The 27,940-nt window shown below is 44.5% G+C and overlaps 1 protein-coding gene and 1 long non-coding RNA gene across 3 annotated transcripts in view; both read left to right on the top strand.

Annotated features, from left to right (window-relative positions):
* The window catches only part of LOC310648283, a 182,348-nt gene that overhangs the window by 22,000 nt on the left and 132,408 nt on the right, over window positions 1-27,940 (top strand). The window lies entirely within an intron of this gene.
* LOC310648268 (Krueppel-like factor 6) lies at window positions 5-24,880 on the top strand (the record flags this gene model as incomplete). 2 transcript variants are annotated; one of them, XM_083376020.1, is made up of 4 exons in its annotated part: window positions 5-106; window positions 4,698-5,148; window positions 15,539-15,662; window positions 24,788-24,880. In XM_083376020.1, 4 exons carry the CDS (start codon window positions 5-7, stop codon window positions 24,837-24,839), a joined length of 729 nt encoding a protein of 242 aa, XP_083232146.1. In that variant the 3' UTR covers window positions 24,840-24,880. The 2 variants fall into 2 exon arrangements, with proteins under 2 accessions (XP_083232146.1, XP_083232145.1); XM_083376019.1 differs by having other exon boundaries at window positions 4,698-5,274.

Raw genomic sequence — 27,940 nt, 5'->3', positions numbered from 1 at the left:
AGGCATGGATGTACTTCCAATGTGTAGCATCTTTCAGGAACTCCAAATTGTTCACGACACTGGTTACTTCTCCGCTTTGCCATCTCTGGAGGAATACTGGCAACAGGTAAAGGAGGATGTGCTATGTTTGCAGCCGTTTCGGGCGTTTAACGTTGGGGACTACAAGCATGCGTAAGGTTCAGCGCTTTAAAAAAATATATATATATTCGCCCGGTTCAGGGAAGCTTCGGGCAAAGATCGCCTTTGAATTTCATTGAGGGGGTTCTGCCCAGGGGGAGAAGCTATTTTAATCTAGGCCGTTAGCAAATGAAGGACATATGTTATTGATGTTGAAATCTGAAGCTTAACCAACCTTTTCAGGCCTGGGGGTTGGTCTCCCCCTCCCATATGTTTTCTCCCTTCTCCCCCCCCCCTTTTTTTCTAGGACAGCCCTGCTAATAATAGGTCTAAGAAGCTTTTCTTGGGGTGTTGAGATTTTTGCTAAGATCTAGATTTGGCTCTCTGTAGTTTTCAGAATCATTTTAGCTCCCTTCCCCTTCCCAGCTGATCCTCAGCTTTAATTTGCATAATAGGGGAAATTAAAATCTGAGTGTTAAACCTATTTCTATAAATTTCCTTTTCTGGTCAATACCTTTGCAAGGTGTTGGAAGGGTGCCACAATCAGTTTCTTTATAGTGGAGCTATAAATATTGATCAGAGTATTTTGCTGTATCTTACCCAGTGCTCCCCACCTCCCCCAATAAACGGGGGTGTAGCAACATACAGTCTTAATATTCTGCTCTAAGAGCAAGTCTCTGAGTTTAGTGGAGCTTATGTCCAAGTAGGTATGTCTAATATGGGAACTCGGAAATGTGGAAGTCAACAGGGTACTACTGTGACCAATTTAAGTTATGCTGAAATGGTGTGTGTGCATGTGCAGCATTTCCTTTCATACAATTGTGGGAGGAAGGAAGGACTCTTGCTGAAAATCACATGGCTCATGCTAGACTGACCATTTTGCCAAGATAGAATCTGATTAATATTGTGAGATTTAAAAACCCAATTTTTGATACTCACAACTCAAAGACAAGTCTGGTTTCTATAGGGCCCTTTAACCATCTCCTATTTTTCTCACCATTCCAAGTCCAAGCTTAATGTTCCAAATGTCCAAATATATATATAACAAAACAAAACACACATATCAATTTGGGGTTTTAGGCCAAAACAGGTCTCCCCTTTTAATTAAAAAAAAGGGGGAAAACATTTATGGTTACCTCCAATTTATCCCACCAACTTCAAAAGACAGTGGGGAAAGACTAAAAGGAATTTTGAACCCATCACACTCACACAGCCATTATCGCAGAAACCTCCCACAATCGCTCTCCTGACCACCCAGGTACAATTGCGTGCTTCCCTCCTTCGGGGCAAAAGTTTCTTACCTGGGCCAGTGCACTGGGTTACCTGGTCCTGGGCCTCAGTTGTTGACTCTCTTCCTTTTTCCTATTCTTTGATTTTGTAGACCAGAATTGTTAATTTAGTTTGGCTCGGAGCCTGCAATGGGAAGCTAGATCTCAGACAACTCCAGGCAGTTGAAATCAACAGGCGCGCCCCTGGACTTTACTAAGAACAGCTCCTCCCTAGAGGCTCTTTCAAGTCCCATCTGGGTCGCCAAGATTGTGAGATTTAAAAACCCAATTTTTGATACTCACAACTCAAAGACAAGTCTGGTTAACAAAAACAAAGATTTATTGAAAAGAAATTGAAAATAAGAAAGAAAATAAGAAAGAAATAAAGCGTTTGCAAACGCGGCCTCTTAGACCCTTCCCAAGTTGGATTGAGTTCAAAGAGCGCCCTGAACAAGTTTCAAACTAGGCATTTATACTTTCTTTTCTCGATACATGCCTCCTCTCGAGCCTCGTCCGGGGAGCAGGAAAACAAGCAACCGAGACGAATGCTGAGTTCTTCAGGAACAGTTTATTGCAACGGCGAACAAACACCAAAAGGAATGAAGCCAGCGTTGGCTGCTACCGGCACCCAACGCTGTTAAATACATATCGCATGCATACGCCCACGGCTCACCCAACCGCGCCCACATCCGCCCCTCCCTTACTTAATGCCCGTTCCTCCCAAGCACCTCCTTTTGGAACACGTCCCGACACCCGGCACCCTCCACCCCCCAGGTGAGCACCCTCGCGTTTACTCGCCCCGTCATCTCCAGACGCCACCCCCACACCCGTCCCCAGGGTCGCCACTGCTCTCCCCGACACTTTCAGCGTTACCCCTCCCTGCTGCTTGGCCCCCCGTCGCAAAGCCAGCGAGCCCCTGGCCGGGCTCCGTTCCCCTGACCTAGCTTCTCCGCTCTTCTGTTCTAGCAGCTCCCGAGGCCCGGACGCCCGCGTCAGGCCTGCCTTCGGCCTAGAAGTCAGGCGTACAGCGGCATCAGGCCCGGTCTGCTGTTCCAAGCCCGCTGACGATCTAGGAGTCGTGCGCTCGGCTGTGGCAGGCCCGGTCTGCTGTTTCCGATCTGCCGGCTCAGCTACGGTGGGCCCAAGACCCTGCGAGGCCACCGTAGCCAGCAGGGCGGGACCGGGCTGCAGAGCGCACGCGCGCATCACCAGAGCTTCATCCGAGACGCTGGCCCAGCTGCTAGCAGGCTGCCGTCGCCGTCGCAGCTGTTGGAGAGCAGATGCAGCCTGGGCAGGGCGGTGGTCGTCAGAGCAGATGGTAAGCGTCGGGCCAGGCGCCAGGAGATGTCGAGCCCGCGGTGCCGGTGAGCGTCGGGGCCGCGGGCCGCGACATCTCCCTAAGAAACTTCAGTTAGTCTTTGAAGTCATTTACATTTCTAAAAGATCTTCTTTGAACTTTTACATCCAAAAGACTTATTGTAGCAACTTCCTTACATCTGTCACTACACTATCTTGTTTTACTCACCTTCTTGAGGTGAGTATCCTTTTTAACATTTCAAAAGAACTTTGTTGATTACCATGTGTGAATTCTCTTAGCAGGAAATACTGTAGATAGCCCCACATCTTAGTGTTACATTTTATACAATTCATTGGTGTTACATTTTATACAATTTATAAAAGAATAACCTTTATTTATTTTCCTTTAATATAATACAAAGGATTAGCATGGCCAGCCTTTCACCGACATGGCTCTGTGAGATTTAAAAACCCAAAATTTGATACTCACAACTCAAAGACAAATCTGGTTAACAAAAACAAAGATTTATTGAAAAGAAATTGAAAATAATAAAGAAAGAAAGCGTTTGCAAACGCGGCCTCTTAGACCCTTCCCAAGTTGGATTGGGTTCAAAGAGCGCGCCAAGCAAGTTTCAAAGCAAGCATTTATACTTTCTTTTCTCAATACATACCCCCCCAAGAAACTTAAGTTAGTCTTTGAAGTCATTTACATTTCTAAAAGATCTTCTTTGAACCTTTACTTCCAAAAGACTTATTGTAACAACTTCCTTACATTCGTCACTACACTATCTTGTTTTACTCACCTTCTTGAGGTGAGTATCCTTTTTAACATTTCAAAAGAACTTTGTTGAGTACCATGTGTGAATTCTCTAAGCAGGAAATAGATGGCCCCCACATCTAAGTGTTACATTTGATACAATTCATTGGTGTTACATTTGGTACCATTTATAAAAGAATAACCTTTATTTATTTTCCTTTAGCTCCAATATGGTTGCATTGCTTCCTTACTTCTAAAGCAGCAAAGGGGGAGGATGGGGGGTGGGTCGGCAGACTGTGCCATTCAAAGCCCTGTTGGTGTCATAGTGGAGGATTTTTGTTAAAACCTGTTGCATGTATATTTGATCCATGAACATTCTTGGCAGAGAGTCTAATTTTTAAAAGAAGGGAATGACCAAGCCACTCTTGGCTAGTAGATAAAGTTCTCCATGGTTGGAATCAACAGTAGGACCTTAAAAGTTGGAATTTTCCATTGTCTTCTTCATTCAGTGTCCTATTAGAATTCCAAGGGTTTTGCTGACAATGTTCCTACTCTCTGTGTGAGAAATGTCTGCATTTATGACTGACTCATGCCTATATACTTGGAAAGAACATTCTTTGAATGCCTCTCTTAGGCTGAGTTCTCATGTGCAGGAAATGGCTTAGCTGGGAAGATGTAAAATCAGCTACAACACATGTGGCTTAAATTTAGAGTGGAAACCATAGTATGTGCCTGCTTGGTGGACATTTGGTTGAGTTTTTCTCTTCAAGTCAACAGGAATTAATAAAATAACCTAAATAAAATTTATTTAGACTTAAAGCTAACCCCACTGAAGTCTTTCTACAAGATGCCTGTTTAGTTAAATCCTAAGGGAAATGGCTAGCCCAGAGGTCTTAAAAACTCTGCCCTTTTATGACTCACGGACTTCAACTCCCAGAATTCCTCAGCCAGTGTGCCAGTGTGCACACTGGCTGAGGAATTCTGGGAGTTGAAGTCCATGAGTCATAAAAGGGCAGAGTTTTAAGACCCCTGGGCTAGAGGATTATTTTTGACTATGCATTCTTGACAAGTTCATGAGAAGTATACTGTTTTCTTGGAACATTCATCAGTTGGAACTTGAGTAGCCTTTAACTTTGAAGTACCCTAGCAGTTAGAAATAAACTCTTCATCTTTGAGTGTGTGTGGCTTCCTGCTAATTTTTTCAGAACATTCTGGGAGTGAATGATTTTTTAAAAAAATATGTATTTTTAATTTTATAGACTCGCTTAGAGTTGGAGCGATATCTTCAGAGTGAGCCCTGCTACATGTCTGCCTCTGAGATAAAATTTGACAGTCGGGAGGATTTGTGGACCAAAATCATTTTGGCACGAGAGAGAAAGGAGGAATCTGAACTAAAGACAACAAGTGCTCCAAAGGAGGCCAACCTTAATAGCCAGAGTTTAGAGACTAACAGTTTGAATTCTGATATCAGTAGTGAAACTTCAGACAGTTCCGAGGAACTTTCTCCTACAAGAAAATTTACCTCAGATCTCATAAGTGGTGACTTAGGCTTAGCCAGTGCTGGAAACTTGAGTTCATCTGTCACATCTCCTCCTCCTTCCCCTGAGCTGGGCAAGGAACCATCTTCTCAACTATGGAATTGTGCCCCCAGTGAATTGCATTCACCTGGCAAAAGCCGTACTGGTACTGGTGGAAAGACTGTGGAAAAGGGTACCCTGGCCAGTGGAGATGCCTCTCCTGATGGGAGGAGGCGGGTTCATCAATGTCACTTCAATGGGTGCCGGAAGGTTTATACCAAAAGTTCACATCTGAAAGCACATCAGCGTACCCATACAGGTGAGTATTCACATAGTCAACATGTTTTGCCTTATGTACTATATGTAGTGACCTTAGAGTCTCTTATACTGTACAGTAAATGAGAGGATGTCCAGTTACTGTATATGTACAATTTCCTTAACTCATGGTTTTATGACTCTTGACCAGGAAAGGCCTAGGCCAGGAATTGAATGCATGGTACAGCTGTATGTATTCCCTGTAAAAGGACTCCATGGAAGTGTTACAACTTCCATTGTGTAGAAAGGCAGGAGTTGAACTTAAGGGAACTTCATTTGCAGTCCACTTCCTCTTAATAGTTTTTTCTGTGTCTTGCACCTTTAAAATGTGGCTTGCTAGTGGTTGTTCCCATTTTCTTGGACTTTCTACATTCTACTCCAGCTATTTGCTGGTTCATACTACATGGTGTAATCATTCTCTTTCCTCACCTTCTTGCTTTTCATGGTCTGCAAAACTGCATGCACGAAAATAATATAAGGAAGCATCTTTTGTTCAGTTTCCAAAAAATATTATTCTTTAGATGGCCACTTGGAATTGGCTAGCTTCCTAACTGCCTCTAGGAGATAGTTTTAAAGAAGACCTCAATGCTTTAGTGTCGTAGTATTACACAATTTCTGGAGCAAGAATGCATGGCCATTAGATAATGCAATGCCAGCTAAGGTTTCCCAGAATGCAAGACCTCAATTCCTCATTCTTTTTCCATAAGCCCTGTGCAAATTTGTATCTAAGCTGGGTGGTTCATTTATTTGTTTGTGCATGGCTGGTTTCTGTTGGTTAAATTATCCCATGCCTGAGAAGGTGAACACTTCATCTTTTCTAAAAGGGAAAAATCTCTCCAGTAAAAAACAAGGAGACAAAGCTGAAAATAAATAACAAAAAGGAAACCATTGAATTTCTTGTCTCAAAGGTGATTTTCAAAAGGCAACTGGACTTTGTTGAAGAAGCTTCTTGGATGAGAAGCAAAAAAATCTTCAAGGAAAAACAAAGTCCAGTTGCCTTTTGAAAAAGCACCTTTGGGACAGCTATGACCTGGATGACTGAGAATCTTCAGTGACACATAGAATTTCTTGGTAAAGAGGAATCTTTAAAGCAGGGGTGTCAAACTGCTGGCCCATGGGCCCGACGCGTCATCCGGAAGCCGTGCCACCCCATTGCCGGCAATGGCGAAAAGGCTCCAATACGTTGTGTGACGTCACATGACATCACAAGTTTGACATGTCTGCTTTAAAGGATCTTAAAAACGGCTGGATTTCATACCTTAAAACTTCATATGGTTATTGTATTCTCTGATCCCAAGCAATTATGGTTTAGTACGTAAACCCTAATTAAATAGCAATAGCACTTAAACTTAGATACTACCCCATCCTTCTTTACAGCACTCTCTGGGCAGTTTACAATGTTTGTTCCCAACAATCTGGATCCTTATTTTACTGTTTGCTTAATTCTGGTTCACTTATGGTATTTGTGCTTCAATTTTACCCTTTGCATGCATAAGTACATCATTTATCCCTTAAAAGATGATAGTTGATTTATGCCCATTTGATTGTTGTGCATTTGCATTTATGATAAACCTGCAGAGTTTTATCCTGGTGAAACTGAATTTTTTTTTTATTGAAAAGTTTTACAGTACATTTTATCTTTAACAATCCCCCCTCCCCCACCCCTACCTAACCCTCCCTATCCCTCCCCCCCTTCCCCCCTCCCCCCCCCCCCCGACTTCCCAGAGCTAAGTACAAGGTATAAAAACAAAGAACAATCATAAACAAGAAAAAAGAAAAAAGAAAAGAAAACTTATTCAAATGCTAAATGAAACTTTTTAGTCCCATACTTGTTCTGGATATAATCAATCCACTTTTTCCACTCCATAATATAACGTTCTTGCGAGTGATCTTTCAAGTAAGCCGAAATCTTTGCCATTTCCGCCAGGTCAGAAACCTTTAGAATCCATTCTATAGTCGGCAGTTCCTCCTTTTTCCAATATTGACCTATTAAGAGTCTTGCTGCTGTGATTAAGTTCAACATCAACTTAATGTCCACAACAGTAGCATCTGTAATTATGCCCAATAAAAACAATTGCGGACAAAACTTTATCCTTTGCTTAAAGATCTTCTGCATATTCCACCAAATTTTTATCCAAAAAGCCTTAACCTTTTTGCAGGTCCACCATATATGAAAATACGTTGCATCTTCGCCACCACACCTCCAACATTTAGGTTGATAATTCGAATACATACTTGCAAGCTTTTTAGGATCTAAATGCCATCTATAAAACATTTTATAAAAGTTCTCTCTTAAGTTTTGGGCTTGCGTAAATTTTACGTTCCTCACCCAGATCTTTTCCCACGTGTCCATTGTAATAACCTCTTGAATATTCTGGGCCCATTTTATCATACAGTCTTTAACAAGTTCTGTTTCTGAGTCAATATCTATCAATGCAAGATAAATCCGTTTGATATGCGCTGGACCCTGGTTTCTAATTTGCTTTATCAAATTTTCATCAGTCATTGAGAAACCAATTTTCTGATCTTCTTTCCACCTGGCACGTAATTGAGTATATTGAAACCAAGTTTGGACCATCTTCTCATCTCGCAAGAGATTGTACGGCTTCAAACACCAGACGTTCCTTTCCAAACTTAAGATCTCCTTATACGTAGTCACATCATGTTTGAAGCCAACATTTATGTTTTCTATTGCATGTTTCGGAATTGCCCACAACGGCATCTTGTAGTCTAACTTATGTCTATACTTCTTCCAAACTCTCAACAATGCCTGTCTTAAAATATGCACTTTAAACACATTATCTACCTTCTTATCATACAACAAATATGCATGCCAGCCAAATAACAAGTCGTGGCCTTCAAGATTTAATAATCTCCCTTGTGTCAAATTAATCCAGTCACTTATTCCTGACAACGCAGCAGCTTCATAATATAATTTAAGATTAGGCATTTTAAGACCACCTCTTTCACGAGTGTCCTGCATAATCTTAAGTTTAACTCGTGGCCTTTTCCCTGCCCACACAAATTTATTGATACCCCGTTGCCATTCTTCCAAATTAGAGTCTTTTTTAAGGACCGGTATCATTTGAAATAAAAATAAAAATTTAGGCAGGACATTCATTTTCACTGCTGCAATTCTTCCCAGCAAAGACAATTGCAGTTTTTCCCAGCTCTCCAATTCTTTTTGAATTTTTCCCCATAACTTTTCATAATTATTTTTATATAACTTTGCATTGGAGGGTGACAAATACACCCCCAAATATTTAACCCTTTTAACAATCTCAAATCCAGTTAAGCCTTCTAAAAGGGCCTTTTGCGGTGCTGTCATATTTTTGGCCAAAATTTTTGTTTTTTGTACATTAACCTTAAATCCAGAAACCTTCCCATATTGCATTATTATCTCCATCAGGTCCACAACAGAGTTTTCTGGCTGGGTTACCGTAACAACCAAATCGTCTGCAAACGCCCTCAATCTATAATCCTGATCTCTAATTTGAATACCCTTAATTTTTTCCGAGTTCTGTATTTTTATCAATAATATCTCCAATGTTAAAACAAATAATAAAGGTGATAACGGACACCCTTGTCTTGTGCCCTTCTCAATATTGCATACTTCAGTCAGGCTATTGTTAACTATTATTCGGGCAGTTTGTTTTTGATATAATGCCCTAATTGGTTGTAAAAATTTATCCCCAAAATTCATTTTATCTAAAACTTTCATCAGAAATTGCCAATCCAATTGATCAAAAGCTTTTTCAGCATCTAAAAAAATTAGCGCCGCAGGGATCTGGTTGTTCCTTTCCAAAAACTCCACCACATCAACTATATGCCTCACATTATTTTTCATTTGTCTACCACTAATAAACCCAGTTTGATCCCCATGAATCATCTGTTGCAGAACCCTCATCAACCATTGTGATATAAAATTGAAAGTTAATACATGTAGCTATGGGGGGGGAAGAACCAACATTTACCCAGGACCAATGACTAGAACTGTGATTGGAAAAAAAAATGCTGGCCTGTCACTTAAGAGCTAATATTAAACTCAATGTGCTACTGAAGATGATTTTATTCCTTGTTTTTCTACTCCACCCACCATTTGGCCAATGTATTCTGCAAAGCTTACTGGATATTTACAGAGAGAAACAAAACCATGCAGGAAACCTGACTTGTAGGATAGAGTTTACAGACCACTTGTGGAAAGGAAGCTTTTTGAATGGAGGTGGAAATTTTTCCCCCAATTCAGAATAGAGCTGGAAGGGACCTTGAAGGTCTTCTAGTTCAACCCCCTGCTCAAGCAGGAGACCCTACAGGTGAAACTCAAAAAATTAGAATATCGTGCAAAAGTTCATTTATTTCAGTAATGCAACTTAAAAGGGGAAACTAATATATGAGATAGACTCATTACATGCAAAGCAAGATAGTTCAAGCCATGATTTGTCATAATTGTGATGATTATGGCGTACAGCTCATGAAAACCCCAAATCCACAATCTCAGAAAATTAGAATATTGTGAAAAGGTGCAATATTATAGGCTCAAAGTGTCCCACTCTAATCAGCTAATTAAGCCATAACACCTGCAAAGGGTTCCTGAGCCTTTAAATGGTCTCTCTCTCTGGTTCAGTAGGAATCACAATCATGGGGAAGACTGCTGACCTGACTGTTGTGCAGAAAACCATCACTGGCACCCTCCATAAGGAGGGAAAGCCTCAAAAGGTAATTGCAAAAGAAGTTGGATGTTCCCAAAGAGTTGTATCAAAGCACATTAATAGAAAGTTATGTGGAAGGGGAAAGTGTGGGAGAAAAAGGTGCACAAGCAGCAGGGAGAGGATTGTCAGGAAAAGGCCATTCAAAAGTGTTGGGGACTTTCACAAGGAGTGGACTGAGGCTGGAGTCAGTGCATCAAGAGCCACCACACACAGACGGATCCTGGACATGGGCTTCAAATGTCGTACTCCTCTTGTCAAGCCGCTCCTGAACAACAAACAACGTCAGAAGCGTCTTACCTGGGCTAAAGAAAAATAGACCTGGTCTGTTGCTCAGTGGTCCAAAGTCCTCTTTTCTGATGAGAGCAACTTTTGCATCTCATTTGGAAACCAAGGACCCAGAGTCTGGAGGAAGAATGGAGAGGCACACACTGCAAGATGCTTGAAGTCCAGTGTGAAGTTTCCACAGTCTGTGTTGATTTGGAGAGCCATGTCATCTGCTGGTGTTGGTCCACTGTGCTTCATTAAGTCCAGGGTCAACGCAGCTGTCTACCAGATTTTGGAGCACTTCATGCTTCCTTCCGCAGACGAGCTTTATGGGGATGCTGACTTCATTTTCCAGCAGGACTTGGCAGCTGCCCACACTGCCAAAAGCACCAAAACCTGGTTCAATGACCGTGGGATTACTGTGCTTGATTGGCCAGCAAACTCGCCTGACAACCCCATAGAGCAGACATGTCAAACACAAGGCCCCGGGGCCGGATCCGGCCCACAAAGTGGTTTCATGTGGCCCGCAAAGCCATTCTGGAAACAGTGAGGGAATGGCCCCCGCTGCTTGGCCCTGGCCCAGGCCAGGCAGGAGCCAATGGTGGCCATCTATGCTGTAACACATTCAGTCTTAGCTCCACAAGGCCATCTGGAAACAGCGAGGGACCAGCCCCTGCCGCATTGGCCCTGCTCCCTGGGCACGTGCTGGGGAGGTATAACTCTTTGTGAGGAATGAAGAAATGCACCATCACTTGGAAGTGGCCAACACATGGCCCTGCCTACTTCGGGCAGGCTAGGGGCTGGGCAGCATTGCACTTTTCTTCAGATTCATGCCACCCGGCTCAGCCTCTCGGCACTGTGAGGAGAACGCCCCGCTGCCTGCCCAAACCAGGCGGGCTGGGCGCTGGGCAGCATTGCACAGGTAACATTGACTCTCATGCTGCTCATGGCATCCGCTCCCCCAGAGCCTACCAAGCCGGATATGTGAAGTAGGCAAGGGCCATGTGCTGGCCACTTCCAGGCGATGGTACACCCTTGATGCGAACAATGTAGAGCTGGCCATGCCCACCCAGTAGGCCACACGGACTCCAGCCATGCCCACCCAGTAGACCACGCCCACCCTGGCCACACCCACCCGGCCCCCTGAGGGTAACCACAATGCTGATGTGGCCCTCAATGAAATTAAGTTTGACACCCCTGCCATAGAGAATCTATGGGGCATTGCCAAGAGAAAGATGAGAGACATGAGACCGAACAATGCAGAAGAGCTGAAGGCCGCTAGTGAAGCATCCTGGTCTTCCATAACACCTCAGCAGTGCCACAGGCTGATAGCTTCCATGCCACGCCGCATTGAGGCAGTAATTGATGCAGAAGGGGCCCAAACCAAGTACTGAGTACATATGCATGCTTATACTTTTCAGAGGTCCAGTATTGTTCTATGTACACTCCTTATTTTATTGATTGCATGTAATATTCTATTTTTCTGAGATTGTGGATTTGGGGTTTTCATGAGCTGTACGCCATAATCATCACAATTATGACAAATCACAGCTTGAACTATCTTGCTTTGCATGTAAAGAGTCTATCTCATATATTAGTTTCCCCTTTTAAGTTGCATTACTGAAATAAATGAACTTTTGCATGATATTCTAATTTTTCGAGTTTCACCTGTATACCATTTCAGACAAGTGGCTGTCCAATTTCTTCTTAAAAACCTCCAGTGATGAAGCACCCACAACATCTGAAGGCAAGCTATTCCACTGGTTAATTATTCACACTGTTAGGAAGTTTCTCCTTAATTCCAGGTTGCTTCTCTCCTTGAGTAGTTTCCATCCATTGTTTCTTGTCCTGCCCTCTGGTGCTTTGGAAAATAAACTGACCCCTTCCTCTTTGTGGCAGCCTCTCAAATACTAGAATACTGCTATCATGTTAGTTGCTCTTCTTTGCGCTTGTTCCAAAGTCTCAACATCTTTTTTGTAATGTGGTGACCAAAACTGGATGCAGTATTCCAGGTGTGGCCTTACTAAGGCTTTATAAAGTGGTACTAATACTTCACATGATTTTGATTCTATGCCTCTGTTTATACAACCAAGGATTGTATTACCTTTTTTAGTTGCTGCCACATACTGCTGGCTCATTTTTAAGTGATCGTCCACTAGGACTTCAAGGTCCCTCTCAGTTACTGTTTTTGAGTCACGTTTCACCTAATCTCTACTTGTACCTTTGGTTTTTCCTGCCCAGGTGTAAAACCTTGCTTTTCTCCACATTAAATTTCATGTTGTTGGATAGGGCCCATTGTTCAAGTGTGTCAAGATCTTTTTGGATCCTGAGCTTGTCTTTTGGGGTGTTGGCTATTCTTGCCAGTTTAGTGTCATCTGCAAATTTGATGAGTTCCCCTTCTGTTCCCTCATCTAAGTCTTTTTTGAAGATATTGAAGAGTACTTGGCCTAAAATGGAACCTTGTGGTACCTCACTGCTTACTTCCCTCCATGTAGATGTAGTACCATTAAGGACAACTCATTGAGTACTGTTTCTCAGCCAGTTACAAATCCATCTGGTGGTGATGCTGTCTATTCCACCTTTTTCTAGCTTACCAAGGAGTAGGTTGTGGTCTACTTTGTTGAATGCCTTACTGAAGTCTAAGTATACTACGTCCACAGCATTTTGCTGGTCTACTAATTTAGTCACTTTGTCAAAGAATGAAATGAGATTTGTTTGGCTTGATCTGTTTTTAACAATCGTGCTGGTTTAACAAACATGCTGGTTTCTAGTTATAACTTTGTTTCTAGATGTTCGCAGATTTGTTTTTTGATTATTTTTTCCAGTATGTTTCCAGTTATTGATGTTAGGCTGATTGGTCTGTAGTTTCCTGGGTCTGTTTTTTGCCCATTTTTTGAAGGTGGGAACCACATCAGCTCTTTTCCAATCCTCAGGTAGTTCCCAGGTTCTCCTGGATTTTTGAAAAATATTGTACAATGGTTCTGAGATAACATCTGTCAGCTCCTTCAGAACTCTGGGATGTAATCCATCAGGTCCCGGTGATTTATATTCATCAAGATCAGACAGGTGTTCTGTTAACATTTTCTTGTTTGTTTTAATTTTTATTTCTAGCCTGTCTTTTACCATTATGTTTTTTGTAGGTTGGGCTATAGTTTCTTTTTTTGTGAAGACTGATGCAAAGAATGAGTTAAGCAGCTCTGCTTTCTCTCTACTGCCTGTTACTTGCCATTTTCTCTTTAGTTGACCTACTGTTTTCTTGACTTTTTTCTTGTTGTTTATATATTGAAAGAAACTTTTTTATTATCTTTGACTTATGTTTCAAGTCTTTGTTCATTCTGAACCTTTGCTTTCCTGACTTCATCTTTGCAGTTTCGGGCTATCTGCTGATACTTTGGTTTAGTTATGTGTCTGTCCCTCTTTCCATTTTTTGTACTTGTCCTTTTTGTCTTTCAGTTTATCAGAGAGATCTTTGTGCAACCATGCTGGTTTCTTCTTGGATTTCTTTTTCTTTTTCAGTGGTATTGTGCTTGATTGGGCTTTTATGATCATATTTTTCAGACTTTCCAATGCTTCTTGAGTTGTTTTCCCCTTTAGGATTTTCATCCATGGAATCCTTCCCAAGCTCTCTCTACGTTTGTTAAAATCAGCTCTTTTAAAGTTTAAGACACTGGTTGGATTATGTTCTATTGCTTGTGTTTGCATTATATTGAATTCCAGTATGATGTGGTCACTCTCGCCCAAAGTTCTGGCAATTTCAACTCCCTCTATCACTTGTTCTCTATTAGTAAGATTTAGGTCCAGTATAGCTTTTCCTCTATTTCCCTCCTCTACCTTTTGGATGACAAAGTCATCATATAGGTTGGTTAGGCATCTGTTTCATCTCCCACTTGCTGCAGAGTTTGTCTCCCAGTTGATATCAGGGTAGTTAAAGTCTCCCATTACTACTGTTAAATGGTTTCAACCATTACTAATGATTGAAGCCAAAACCATTCTCCTAATGTGATAGTAGGCTGAAACGTTTGAAGGTGTAAAATTTCTTATTACAGCTGTTACCTATAAGATTATTTGAGTTGTATGTACCTTTGTTTGCAACTATGTTTTAGCAAAATGTATTTGTTTATTTAGATTTATTAGCCACACAACTCCAGTGGAATCCAATATATGGTTTATATCCCCAATGACACTTCTCCTCTCCAAAGAAATGGAGAAGCCATTTTTTATACATTTGTAAACTTATCATATGAAAGCAATTCTTACCCGAACCAAGTGGCTAGCTAAATGATGACTTTTCAGGCCTGTTTTTGTTTTTAAAAAATCATTGTCATAATCCTTACTATTCAGAGCATTCCAGAAAGTTTAGATACTGGAATCTTTTTTTCAGGATATGATGGTTTGCTGTTAGAGCAAAGCTGTCAGCGCCAAAGCAAATTTTCCACCAGCATTCTTGGAAGTACTTAGTGGCCTATAATAAATTAGTATGAGCAACTTTGTTTCCTATTTTTTGGGGGGGGGGTGTTTTTTAGTGCTTAGTGACTCAAAATTCCTCTTTGGAGAGCTTGTTGTTGTTAGCTGCGAAGTCGTGTCTGACCCATCGCGACCCTATGGACAACGTTCCTCCAGGCCTTCCTGTCCTCTACCATCTTCTGGAGTCCATTTAAGCTCACGCCTACTGCTTCAGTGACTCCATCAAGCCACCTCATTCTCTGTCGTCCCCTTCTTCTCTTGCCCTCAACCTTTCCCAGCATTAGGCTCTTCTCCAGTGAGTCCTTCCTTCTCATTAGGTGGCCAAATTATTTGAGTTTTAGCTTCAGGATCTGGCCTTCTAAAGAGCAGTCAGGGTTGATCTCCTCTAGGACTGACCGGTTTGATCGCCTTGCAGTCCAAGGAACTCGCAGGAGTCTTCTCCAGCACCATAGTTCAAAGGCCTCAATTCTTTGGTGCTCAGCCTTTTTTATGGTCCAGCTTTCACTGCCATACATTGCAACTGGGAAGACCATAGCCTTGACTATACGCACTTTTGTTGACAGGGTGATGTCTCTGCTTTTTAGTGTGCTGTCTAGATTTGCCATGGCTTTCCTCCCCAGGAGCAAGCGTCTTTTAATTTCTTGGCTACAGTCCCCATCTGTGGTGATCTTGGAGCCCAGGAAAATAAAATCTGTCACTACCTCCATTTCTTCCCCATCTATTTGCCAGCAATTGAGAGGGCCGGATGCCATGATCTTGGTTTTCTTAATGTTAAAAGAGCTATCTAGCTGCATAATGATGACTGTAAATGGTGGGTTGTTTTTTTTTCAGGAGAAAAGCCTTATATATGTTCATGGGAAGGATGTGAGTGGCGTTTTGCAAGGAGTGATGAGCTAACCAGACATTTTAGAAAGCACACGGGTGCAAAACCCTTTAAATGTAATCATTGTGACAGGTATGTGAATGGAATCTTGTTTTATATCATTTTATTCCCCAGTCTAATATTGTCTTAAACGTAAAAAGGGCCTCTTTTATTTATTATTTAATCCTCCATTTTGGGAAGTTCTGTTCTTACAGATTTCGACTTGCATATTGAAAGAGATGCAAAACATTTGGTGGTCAAACATCCCAAATTTGAAATGTCCTGTTTTGACCTTACCAGAAGTGTTTCAACACAGTTCCAACTTTCCTGGAAGCATTCCAGCTTTGCAATGAAATTGGAACATTTGTATTTGAAGTAATTTCTCCACAGTTTCTGCATAAGTAAAAGGGCAACCTTCTAACTGATCAAGAAAACAGTAGAACAGATTGATAGGAGGCATCTGGGGGATTTCTGGAGGAGAGGTTAAATTCTCCTCAGAATCATGTATTAAGTCATGTATGAATGTTGCCACAAGTTTAATTAGGTGGATTCAGTGACATTGAGCACTTTTTAAAAGATTCCACTTTTGCCACTGATCTTTTATACAGTCCATAGACTGAGATGTAGAGAACCTGTAGTCTTCAGATTGAACTGAAAGACTACAGTCTTCTCCCATCAGTCTTGTCATGATCTGAAGATAGAGGGTCAGAAAGTTTATGTAGTACTGACTAATGTGCTAAATTTGAATAAGTTAAAGTCGTTGATCAGATACAAGGCTGTAGGGATGACCTTCGATGCATTCCTCTTTCCATGAGTTGTTGCAGTGTTAACATGCTGATCTAAGCTTCTTCTAGTAATAAAGGTAGATGTTTACATGGCTGGTGACTGACAAGATCACAATCACTGTGTTGAAGTTTATTTATTTATTTATTTATTTATTTATTTATTTATTTATTTATTTATTTAATGGGACTTATATGCCGCCCTATCTCCCAAAGGACTCAGGGCGGCTAACAACAATAAAATACAAGAGAATACAAATATTAAAATTAAAATTAAACTATATCTATAGCCCCAATTAATAAAACCTTAAAACAAGATTAAAAACCCCATTATCATCAGTCCAGGTTGGCCTGTTGGAAAAGAAATGTCTTAAGGTCACGACGAAAGGACCGTAGGTCTGGGGTCATCCGGAGCTCCAGGGGAAGCTGATTCCACAGGGTAGGTGCCCCCACAGAGAAGGCCCTCCCCCTGGGGGTCGCCAGCCGACATTGACTGGCCGACGGCACCCTGAGGAGGCCTTCTCTGTGTGAGCGCACAGGGCAATGGGAAGTCGTTCCTGGGAGCAGACGGTCCTGCAAGTATCCCGGGCCTAAGCCATGTAGGGCTTTAAAGGTAAGAACCAGCACCTTAAATCTCACCCGGAGAGCAGCCGGTAACCAATGCAGCTCACGCAGGAGTGGTGTAATATGGGAGTATCGGGATGCTCCCATCACAACCTGGGCAGCCGCATTCTGCACCAGCTGAAGTCTCCGGGTGGTCTTCAAGGGCAGCCCCATGTAGAGAGCATTGCAGTAATCAACACGGGAGGTAACGAGCGCATGAGTGACTGTACGTAAAGCATCTCGGTCCAGATAGGGGCACAACTGGCGCACCAGGCGAACCTGGGCAAGTGCCCCCCTGGCCACGACTCCTATATGATCTTCTAAACTGAGTCGTGCATCCAGGAGGACGCCTAAGTTGTGCGCCCTATCAACGGGAGGTAACGCCTCTCCCCCCATAACCAAAGATGGAACATCCTGGACTACACGAGATGCCGGTACATAAAGCCACTCGGTCTTGGCCGGGTTGAGCTGGAGCCTGTTCTTCACCATCCAGATTCGTACCGCTTCCAGGCAATGGGACATCACATCAAGAGCATCACTAGGTTGGTTCGGGGTAGAGATGAAAAGCTGGGTATCATCAGCATATTGATGATGCCTTACCCCGAAACCGTGGATGATCTCACCCAGTGGCTTCATATAGATGTTGAACAGGAGGGGAGAGAGGACCGACCCCTGGGGCACCCCACAATCAAGGGGCCTCGGGGTTGACCTCTGCCCTCCTGCCAACACCATCTGTGAACAGCCCAAGAGGTAGGAGGAGAACCACCGTAAAACGGTGCCTCCCACTCCCAACCCCCCGAGACGTCGCAGCAGGATACCATGGTCGATGGTATCAAAAGCCGCTGAGAGATCTAATAGGACCAGGACAGAGGAATAACCCCTATCCCGGGCCCGCCAGAGATCATCCACCAGCGCGACCAATGCCGTTTCCGTGCTGCACCTGGCCCTGAAACCCAATTGGTATGGATCCAGATACTCAGTTTCCTCCAGGACCAGTGGGAGCTGCCGTGCCACCACGCTCTCAACAACCTTCGCAAGAAAGCGAAGGTTGGAGACAGGACAAAAATTATTCAAAATAGCTGGGTCCAAGGCAGTTTCTTGAGGAGGGGCCTCACCACCGCCTCCTTCAAAGCGGCAGGGAAGCACCCCTCATTCAAAGAAGCATTAAGTGTCAGTTCACTTGCAAACCTTTAGCTACAATCTTGCATTCCAGCCACATAACAGAGTGATCCTTTCAGTGATTTGCTCATTTAGCACACAGTACCTCACTATGCTGGATTACAGGTGAAACTCGAAAAATTAGAATATCGTGCAAAAGTTCATTTATTTCAGTAATGCAACTTAAAAGGGGAAACTAATATATGAGATAGACTCATTACATGCAAAGCAAGATAGTTCAAGCCGTGATGTGTCATAATTGTGGTGATTATGGCGTACAGCTCATGAAAACCCCAAATCCACAATCTCAGAAAATTATTTTTTATTTATTTATTTTATTTGGATTTATATACCGCCCCTCTCCGAAGGGACTCGGGGTGGTGTACAGGGCAATTAAAACACTATAAATAACACATAATGTATACAAATTAAAATATAATTAAATTAAATAGCCCTAAACAATAAACACATTCTAAAATTTAATTTTTTTAAAAATTTAAAAATCTAAAATCCCAGTCCCTCAGTCCAGGCCAGCAAGTTCAAATAGCCACGTCTTCAGGTCGTGGCGAAACGAGCGAAGGTCGGAAGCCATCCGGATCTCAACCGGAAGCTGATTCCAGAGGGCAGGCACGCCCACAGAGAATGTTCTCCCCCTGGGGGCCGCCAGTCGACATTCCCTGACCAACGGCACCCTGAGGAGGCCCTCTCTGTGGGAAGGCACAGGGCGATGGGAAGTTAACGCCGGCAAAAGGTGCTCCTGTAAATAACCCGGACCCATGCCATTTAGGGCTTTATAGGTCATCACCAGCACCTTGAATCTCACCCGGAAGACAACTGGAAGCCAATGCAGCTCGCGGAGCAGAGGTGTTACATGGGAGTATCGGGAGACCCCCATCACAACTCGCACGGCCGCATTTTGCACCAGCTGGAGCCTCCGAGTGGTACTCAAGGGCAGCCCCATGTAGAGAGCATTGCAGTAGTCTATCCGAGAGGTCACGAGTGCATGGGTGACTGTGCGCAGGGCATCCCGGTCCAAATAGGGCCGCAACTGGCGCACTAGGCGAACCTGGGCAAAAGCCCCCCTGGTCACAGCTCCTATATGATCTTCAAAATTGAGCTGTGAATCAAGGAGGACGCCCAAGTTGCGAGCCCTATCTACGGGGGGTAACACCTCACCCCCTATAGATAAAGATGGAATAGAATGGACAACCCGAGATGCCAGTACGCACAGCCACTCGGCCTTGTCGGGATTTAGACAAAGCCTGTTCCTCCCCATCCAGACCCTCCCCGCCTCCAGGCAATGGGACATCACGGAGAGGGCATCACTGAGTTGATCTCGGGTGGAAATAAAAAGCTGGGTATCATCAGCGTACTGATGATACCCCACCCCAAAACCACGAATGATCTCACCCAGCGGCTTCATATAGATGTTGAACAGGAGAGGCGAGAGGACCAACCCCTGAGGAACTCCGCAAACGAGAGGCCTCGAGGTCTACCTCTGTCCCCCTGCCAACACCGACTGCGAACAGCCCAGAAGGTAGGAGGAGAACCACTGTAAGACAGTGCCAGCCACTCCCAACCCCCTGAGGCGCCGCAGTAAGATACCATGGTCGATGGTATCAAAAGCCGCTGAGAGGTCTAATAGGACTAGGACAGAGGAACAACCCCTGTCCCGAGCCCGCCAGAGATCATTCACCAGTGTGACCAATGCCGTCTCCGTGCTGTACCCGGGCCTAAAGCCTGATTGGTAGGGGTCCAGATAATCCGCTTCCTCCAGGAACAGAGGAAGCTGATGAGCCACCACACTCTCAACAACCTTCGCAAGAAAGCAAAGGTTGGAGACTGGACGATAGTTGTTCAAAATGGCCGGGTCCAGGGCAGGCTTCTTGAGGAGGGGCCTCACCACCGCCTCCTTCAAGGCGGCGGGGAAGCTACCCTCTCTCAAAGAAGCAGTTATTACTGCCTGGAGCCAGCCTCGTGTCCCCTCCCGAGCTGCATAAACCAGCCAGGAGGGGCACGGGTCCAGTAAACAAGTGGTGGAACTCAGCTTCCCCATGATCCTGTCCACTTCTTCCGGAGTCACAGGATCGAATTCTTCCCAAGTAATATTCCCAAGACCGCTCGATTCCCCATCGTCAGACTCTGCCCAGTCGGAGTCCAAGCCGGCCCAAATCTGAGCGATTTTATCCGCCAGATATTGACTAAATTCCTTGGCACGACCCTGCAGGGGCTCCTCCTTCACCTCCTGATTCAGGAGGGAGCGTGTCACCCCAAACAGGGCGGCCGGGCGATTATCTGTGGACGCAATGAGGGCAGCGAAGTAATTAGACTTCGCTGCCTCCATCGCTGCGAGATAAGACCTTGTGAAGGTTCTTAGTCGCAATTGATCAGACTAAGACCGGCTGGACCTCCAACAGCTCTCTAGGCTCCGTCTCCGACGCTTCATCTCCCGGAGCTCCATGGAGAACCATGGTGCCCGCCGGGATCTGCACCGGGTCAGGGGCCGCTTGGGAACAATGTGGTCGAGTGCCTCCGTGGCCGCCCTTTCCCAGGCTTCCACTAAGGCATCGACCGGGCTGTGAGCGAAGATGGCAGGCACAGATCCAAGCGCGTCCTGGAACCGTTCAGGGTCCATTAGGCGCCTGGGATGGAACCACCTGGTCGGTTCCATAACCCCGCGACAGGGGGGGCGAAGCGGAAGTCCAGCCGCAGGAGGTGATGATCGGTCCATGACAGGGGAGTAATAAATGGAGATCCCCCTCCCAGATCATCAAGCCACCGTCCAGATATAAAAATAAGATCGAGTGTGTGACCCCCCTCATGAGTCGGGCCCTGAATTACCTGGGTCAGGTCCATGGCTGTCATGGAGGTCATGAACTCCCGAGCCAACCCCGACGAACCTCCCAAGGATGGCAGGTTAAAGTCCCCCAGAACCATAAGTCTGGGGAAGTCAACCGCCAACCCAGAGAGGGTGTCGAGGAGCTTGGGCAGGGCTGCTGCTACACAGGTAGGCGAAAGATATGCCAGCAACAAGCCCAGTTGAACCCCAGGGCCAAATCTCAGGAGGAGCGACTCACACCCGAATATCTGAGTAATGGTAGCCTCCCGCAGACACAAGGTCTCCCTTACAACCACCGCAACACCCCCACCCCTTCCCTGAGCCCGAGGCTGGTGAATCACACGGAAACCTGGTGGGCAAAGATCAGTCAGAGGGACACCTCCCTATGGGCCCAACCCGGTCTCAGTAATGCAAGCCAGATCGGCATGCTCCTCCTCAACCAGCTCTCGGATAAGGGGAGCCTTGTTAACTACCGATCTGGCGTTAAGGTACACCAGCCTGAGCTCAGGGGCCTGCTCATCCCTGCTCCCAGGAATACGGGGTAAATCCGGGGGGTCGGAGCATGCCACCTCTTGAAGATAGCGGGGGCGTGCTCCCGAATGTTGATGCGCCCCCCTGTGCAACCACCTGTTGCCATTCCCAATCGTCGTGGGGATCCGCATCCTCACCCCTCCTTCCGGAGACCCAGAGGCACCCAACCCAAGCCCAGTCCCACCGCGACCTGTCACAAGCCTGGACTGAAACTCGGTTGGTGGAAGCCCCCCAGATTCCAATCCGCAATCCAACCCTCCCCCTTAACCCCTTAAAAATGTTTGCTAAAAAACAGATCAGGGGTCTCTTCCTAACAATAAACTGGAGACCCCAATTCATACCTAGCCATCTCTCAGGGTCCCAACAATTGGGCCCGTCATCAAGAGGAGAGGTAGAAAAGAAGGCGAGATGCACCCAGGAGGGGGGAGCACCCCTGAGGGCGTATAAGTCCGTGCCTGAATAATGTAAGCGTGCCATAAATGGCCATGTGAGTTCGGGAAATGGCAGTCAGATGTTGAAAGATGATGTCAAATCAGGAGTGTGTGAGTCCAAAACCGCCAGTCCAGCACCACTCTCACTTGTGCTGGGAACCCCAGAACCAGTCAGCAGTCGTTCTCTCACCCCACCTCGAGGCTGATCTGGGAGGCAGATGGAAACCCCATCCAGGGAAAAAAGAACATACCCTCATGGATCTCCCACATCCGGAGAGGTTGTAGGTGGAAAAGAAACTGAGCCGCCCTCTCACAGCAACTCTTCACCCCGGGTCCTCCTGAGTCTTTGGGGGACAAGAGAAACAGCATGCAAGAGTCCAACTCCATATAGGTGATAGGCAAGCCCAGCCCAACTTGGAAGCCATAACTCCAGGCCATGATTGAAAGGCTGTTGCTAGGCAGCCAGCCAGTGCACCACCCAGCCAGCCAAGAACCTGGGAAGCAGCCCAAGCTGCCTCAGATCTCTTAAAGGCAGCAGATCTTAGTCAACATAGGAGACCAGCACCGTCCTGATCTTCTCGGTGGTCTCCAGTGGCTGCTTTAACAAGCGGGGGGTAGATAGCAACAGGTAGCAGATAGGAACAAGCGAGGAGTAGATAAAAATATCCCATTAAATGTTCCACAGGCCCCAAACCAAAATGGTCCCTGTCGCCTGGTAGTCCGCAGCAAGGACCGTTGTGGAAGGGCCACCATGCAGGACTCTGCGCTGGACGACCCGCAGCATTCTAACATACCCACGCCGCGGCTCCTCCAGCAGCATTCACCCATGCCGCGGTTTCTCCAGTTGATCCAGCCATTCGGAGCCGTGGCTCTATCTGCCCCGAAAACCAGCTGACTGGGGCGTTTCAAGCCACGGCTCCTCCGACAACATTCACTCATGCTGCAGTTCCTCCGGTTCCTCCAGCCATTCCAAATGTTCCAGGCTGGAGCATTCACTCCCTCCGCAGTTCCTCCAGCCATTACAGCCGTTTCTGGTCAAGTTCAAGCAAATTCAAGCCGCGGCTCTTTCCGTGCCAAAAATCAGCTGATCAGGTGTTTCAAGCCGCGGCGTTTCAAAACGGCCACAATCTCCCGGTAAGACCTCCTCCGCAGTTCCTCCAGCCATTACAAATTAGAATATTAAATGCAATCAATAAAACAAGGAGTGTACATAGAACAATATCGGACCTCTGAAAAGTATAAGCATGCATATGTACTCAGTACTTGGTTTGGGCCCCTTTTGCAGCAATTACTGCCTCAATGTGGCATGGCATGGAAGCTATCAGTCTGTGGCACTGCTGAGGTGTTATGGAAGACCAGGATGCTTCACTAGCGGCCTTCAGCTCTTCTGCATTGTTCGGTCTCATGTCTCTCATCTTTCTCTTGGCAATGCCCCATAGATTCTCTATGGGGTTCAGGTCAGGTGAGTTTGCTGGCCAATCAAGCACAGTAATCCCACGATCATTGAACCAGGTTTTGGTGCTTTTGGCAGTGTGGGCAGGTGCCAAGTCCTGCTGGAAAATGAAGTCAGCATCCCCATAAAGCTCATCTGCGGAAGGAAGCATGAAGTGCTCCAAAATCTGGTAGACAGCTGCGTTGACCCTGGACTTAATGAAGCACAGTGGACCAACACCAGCAGATGACATGGCTCCCCAAATCAACACAGACTGTGGAAACTTCACACTGGACCTCAAGCATCTTGCAGTGTGTGCCTCTCCATTCTTCCTCCAGACTCTGGGTCCTTGGTTTCCAAATGAGATGCAAAAGTTGCTCTCATCAGAAAAGAGGACTTTGGACCACTGAGCAACAGACCAGGTCTGTTTTTCTTTAGCCCAGGTAAGACGCTTCTGACGTTGTTTGTTGTTCAGGAGCGGCTTGACAAGAGGAATACGACATTTGAAGCCCATGTCCAGGATCCATCTGTGTGTGGTAGCTCTTGATGCACTGACTCCAGCCTCAGTCCACTCCTTGTGAAAGTCCCCAACACTTTTGAATGGCCTTTTCCTGACAATCCTCTCCCTGCTGCTTGTGCACCTTTTTCTTCCACACTTTTCCCTTCCACATAACTTTCTATTAATGTGCTTTGATACAGCACTTTGGGAACATCCAACCTCTTTTGCAATTACCTTTTGAGGCTTTCCCTCCTTATGGAGGGTGCCAGTGATGGTTTTCTGCACAACTTTCAGGTCAGCAGTCTTCCCCATGATTGTGATTCCTACTGAACCAGAGAGAGAGACCATTTAAAGGCTCAGGAACCCTTTGCAGGTGTTATGGCTTAATTAGCTGATTAGAGTGGGACACTTTGAGCCTAGAATATTGCACCTTTTCACAATATTCTAATTTTCTGAGATTGTGGATTTGGGGTTTTCATGAGCTGTACGCCATAATCATCACAATTATGACAAATCACGGCTTTTACTATCTTGCTTTGCATGTAATGAGTCTATCTCATATATTAGTTTCCCCTTTTAAGTTGCATTACTGAAATAAATGAACTTTTGTATGATATTCTAATTTTTCGAGTTTCACCTGTAATTGTAATGGCAGTTATTCTGCCATTGCGGATGTCTGTAATTAAGCATGGTACATAGTTGAACTACTGTTTGATAGCATTTCACTTTGCATCAGCTGTGAATTGGGAAAGTGAGTAATATTCCCATTTTACAAGAATGGCATAAAGGCTAAGAAATAGCTGAAGAACCTTGTAGTCAAGTTGTACAACTGTCTTTCTGAGCTGTCTGCAATTTTAGAGTTTCACTAATTGGTCTTAAATCCAGCTCATTTCTTGATGCCTCACTGAAGCTTGACCTTAAGTGTCTTTTTCTTGGTGGACAGGTGCTTCTCCAGGTCGGATCATCTGGCTCTTCACATGAAGAGGCATCTCTGAATGAGTGGAAGCTTGAATCCTGTGGACTTAAGAGGCTTTGAGGTCAAGCTGGCCTCAGAAGAGGGGATGCATGTTCCAGCCAAAGTATGCCATTTTGCACCCTAACTCAGTGGCCTGCAGACCCTCTCTTCCTTGAAAGGTCTTTAGAGGGCTAGACAAGTCATGTAAGAAACAGCTGCAGTGAACATATGGTGCAGGTCTCCAGAACTGGGGACTGAACCTTCCAAATGACTTTTGACACCTTCTGCTGTGAGTGCACTTAGAGTGTTAATGATTGGATGACTGAGTGTTATAGACGATCTACTGGACGACTGTATGCTGAGGCACATTTTTTTTAAAGAAAAATAAAAATTCCTTATGGATGTCTTCTAACCATAAGAAAAGGTTGTCTGGGGGATTTTATTTTTATTTTGGGGTGGTGGTGCATGTGAGGAATGTTATGTAAGATAGAAGGTTGTTCATCCTTTTGATGGGGGAGGGGAAAATGGTGTCTGCGCCTTTTATTATTTTTAGTTTCTGAAGGGGGAGATGGAAGGGAGGAAAGGAAAATCAGAACAAAGAAATGTCGGTATGGGCCCCTATCTTGTGTGAAAGGAGTTTTTGGTGTCTCGTCCAGATATTAAATGTGCAATGTCTCCAGTAGCTTGTGTGACTTACTACAGAGCTCATTTGTAATCCATTGTATAAGCTGTGTGTTTACAGTATAACACAACCTATAACTTTGTTTATTATAATACAAAGGTTATTGCATGGTTCTGGAGAACTAGATGCTTTTCCCTTCTTTAATCAGGACTGCTATTTTTCTCTTTCTCAATTCCAGTTCAAAGCTGCTACAGTGCAATTGATTTAATGTTACATAACATACCAAGCCCAAATAGTGTTTTTTTCATTGAATTATTTTTCCTTTGTCCTTGTTAAGGAATTTGTTGTGCAGAGATCTCCTTGTGCTACCAACGAGTTGCACAGACAAGGAAGGGTACTGAGAGCAGCAAGAGTCACACAGTACACACAAGAGTACACTGAGTTGTAAAAGCAAAAAGTAGTTTACTTTTGAGGTGGTGTAAGAATAAAAAATGCACAGTCAAAAAATAAACAGTCCAGGTCATACACAATAGCAATAGTCCAAGGAGTAATCCAAAATACAAAGTCTTCTTACCGGTCCAGAGGTCAATACACAGTTCAGGTTTATCACAGTAACAGAGCAAAAACAGTAATAGTAGAGAGCAGTGAATTCAGAGAGAGAAAGAAGCTACGTTACTAGCTCCCTGTTATGGCCATGAGAACACTTACACACCCATTGGCCAATTAACATTTAAAGACATAACATCATGGTTAATATATTTTCAACCCAACATTGTAGGCTAACACCATATGCCTAACAGTCCTGTTGGGTGGATAAAACCACTGTAGGTTAGAAATGAATTTTTTTTAAAAAAAAAACTCGTGCAACTGTTTCCAACTCCAACACCTACCTTCTTGTCTTTTATTTATGCCTTGGGGTCTATTTTTTGGTTTTCTACCTGTTAATGTATTGTTCACCTTAATAATGGTGCCTTATGCAAATTGAACTTCTCTTTTGGGAGGTCTTATACAGGGGTATGAATGATATATGCTTTATTAAGGCTCTCTTTTCACCTGACACTTGTGCTATAGCTAATGTACATTATGAAGAGGTGGGAAAACCATCAGCTGGTGTTCAAGGTAATCCTCAGCGTTTCCACGTAGAGAAGCCTCCATATACAGTTGCAAGAAAAAGTATGTGAACCCTTTGGGATTACGTGGAGTTTTGCATGAATTGGCCATAAAATGCGCTCTAAACATCATGTAAGTCACAACAATAGAAAAACACAGTCTGCTTAAAATAATACTACACAAACATTAGCTGTTGTTATGTTTTAATTGAACATAAGATGGAAACATTCACAGTGCAGGGTGGAAAAAGTATGTGAACCTTTGGACTTAATAACTGGTTGACCCTCCTTTGGAAGCAATAACCTCAATCAAACATTTCCTGTAGTTGCAGATCAGACCTGCACAACGATCTGGAGTAATTTTGGACCACTCCTCTGCACAAAACTGTTTCAGTGTAGCAATATTCTTGGGATGTCTGGTGTGAATCGCTCTCTTAAGGTCATGCCACAGCATTTCAATTGTGTTGAGGTCAGGACTCTGACTGGGCCACTCCAGAAGGCGTATTCTGTTCTGTTGAAGCCATTGTTTTGTTGAATTACTTGTATGCTTTGGGTCATTGTCCTGTTGCATCACCCATCCTCTGCGGAGCTTCAGTTGGTGGACAGATGGTCATACGTTTTCCTGCAAAATGTCCTGATAAACTCGAATTCATTTTCCCATCAATGACAACAATCCGTCCAGGCCCTGAGGCAGCAAAGCAGCCCCAAACCATGATGCTCCCTCTGCCATGTTTTACAGTGGGGATGAGGTTTTGATGTTGGTGTGCTGTGCCTTTTTTTCTCCACACATAGTGTTGTGTGTTTTTCCCAAACAACTCAATTTAGGTTTCATCTGTCCACAGTATATTTTGCCAGTAGTGCTGTGAAACATCCAGGTGCTCTTTTGCAAACTTCAAACGTGCTGCAATATTTTTTTTGGACAGCAATGGCTTCCTCCGTGGTGTCCTCCCATGTACTCCATTCTTGTTTAATGTTTTCCTTATTGTAGATGTGTCAACAAAAATGTTAGCATGTGCCAGAGATTTCTTTAGGTCTTTAGCTGACACTCTAGGATTCTTCTTTATCTCATTAAGCATTATGCGCTGTGCTCTTGCAGTCATTTTTACAGGACGACCACGCCTAGGGAGAGTAGCAACAGTGCTAAACTTTCTCCATTTGTAGACAGTCTGTCTTACCGTGGACACATGAACATCAAGGCTTTTGGAGATACTTTTGTAACCCTTTCCAGCTTCATGCAAGTCAACAATTCTTGATCGTAGGTCTTCAGAGAGCTCTTTTCTGCGAGGCATGGTTCACATCAGACAGTGCTTCTTGAGACCAGTAAACCCAAAACAGGTGTGTGTTTTTAAAGGGCAGGACAGCTGTCAGCAACACATCCAATATCATCACACTGATTGGAGTCAAGGTTGG

The sequence above is a fragment of the Vipera ursinii genome, assembly GCF_947247035.1.
Source record: "Vipera ursinii genome assembly, chromosome: W".
NCBI classification, from domain to species: Eukaryota; Metazoa; Chordata; class Lepidosauria; order Squamata; family Viperidae; genus Vipera; species Vipera ursinii.
Note: the sequence above shows the minus strand (reverse complement) of the source record. Positions and strands in the feature narration are given on the sequence as shown.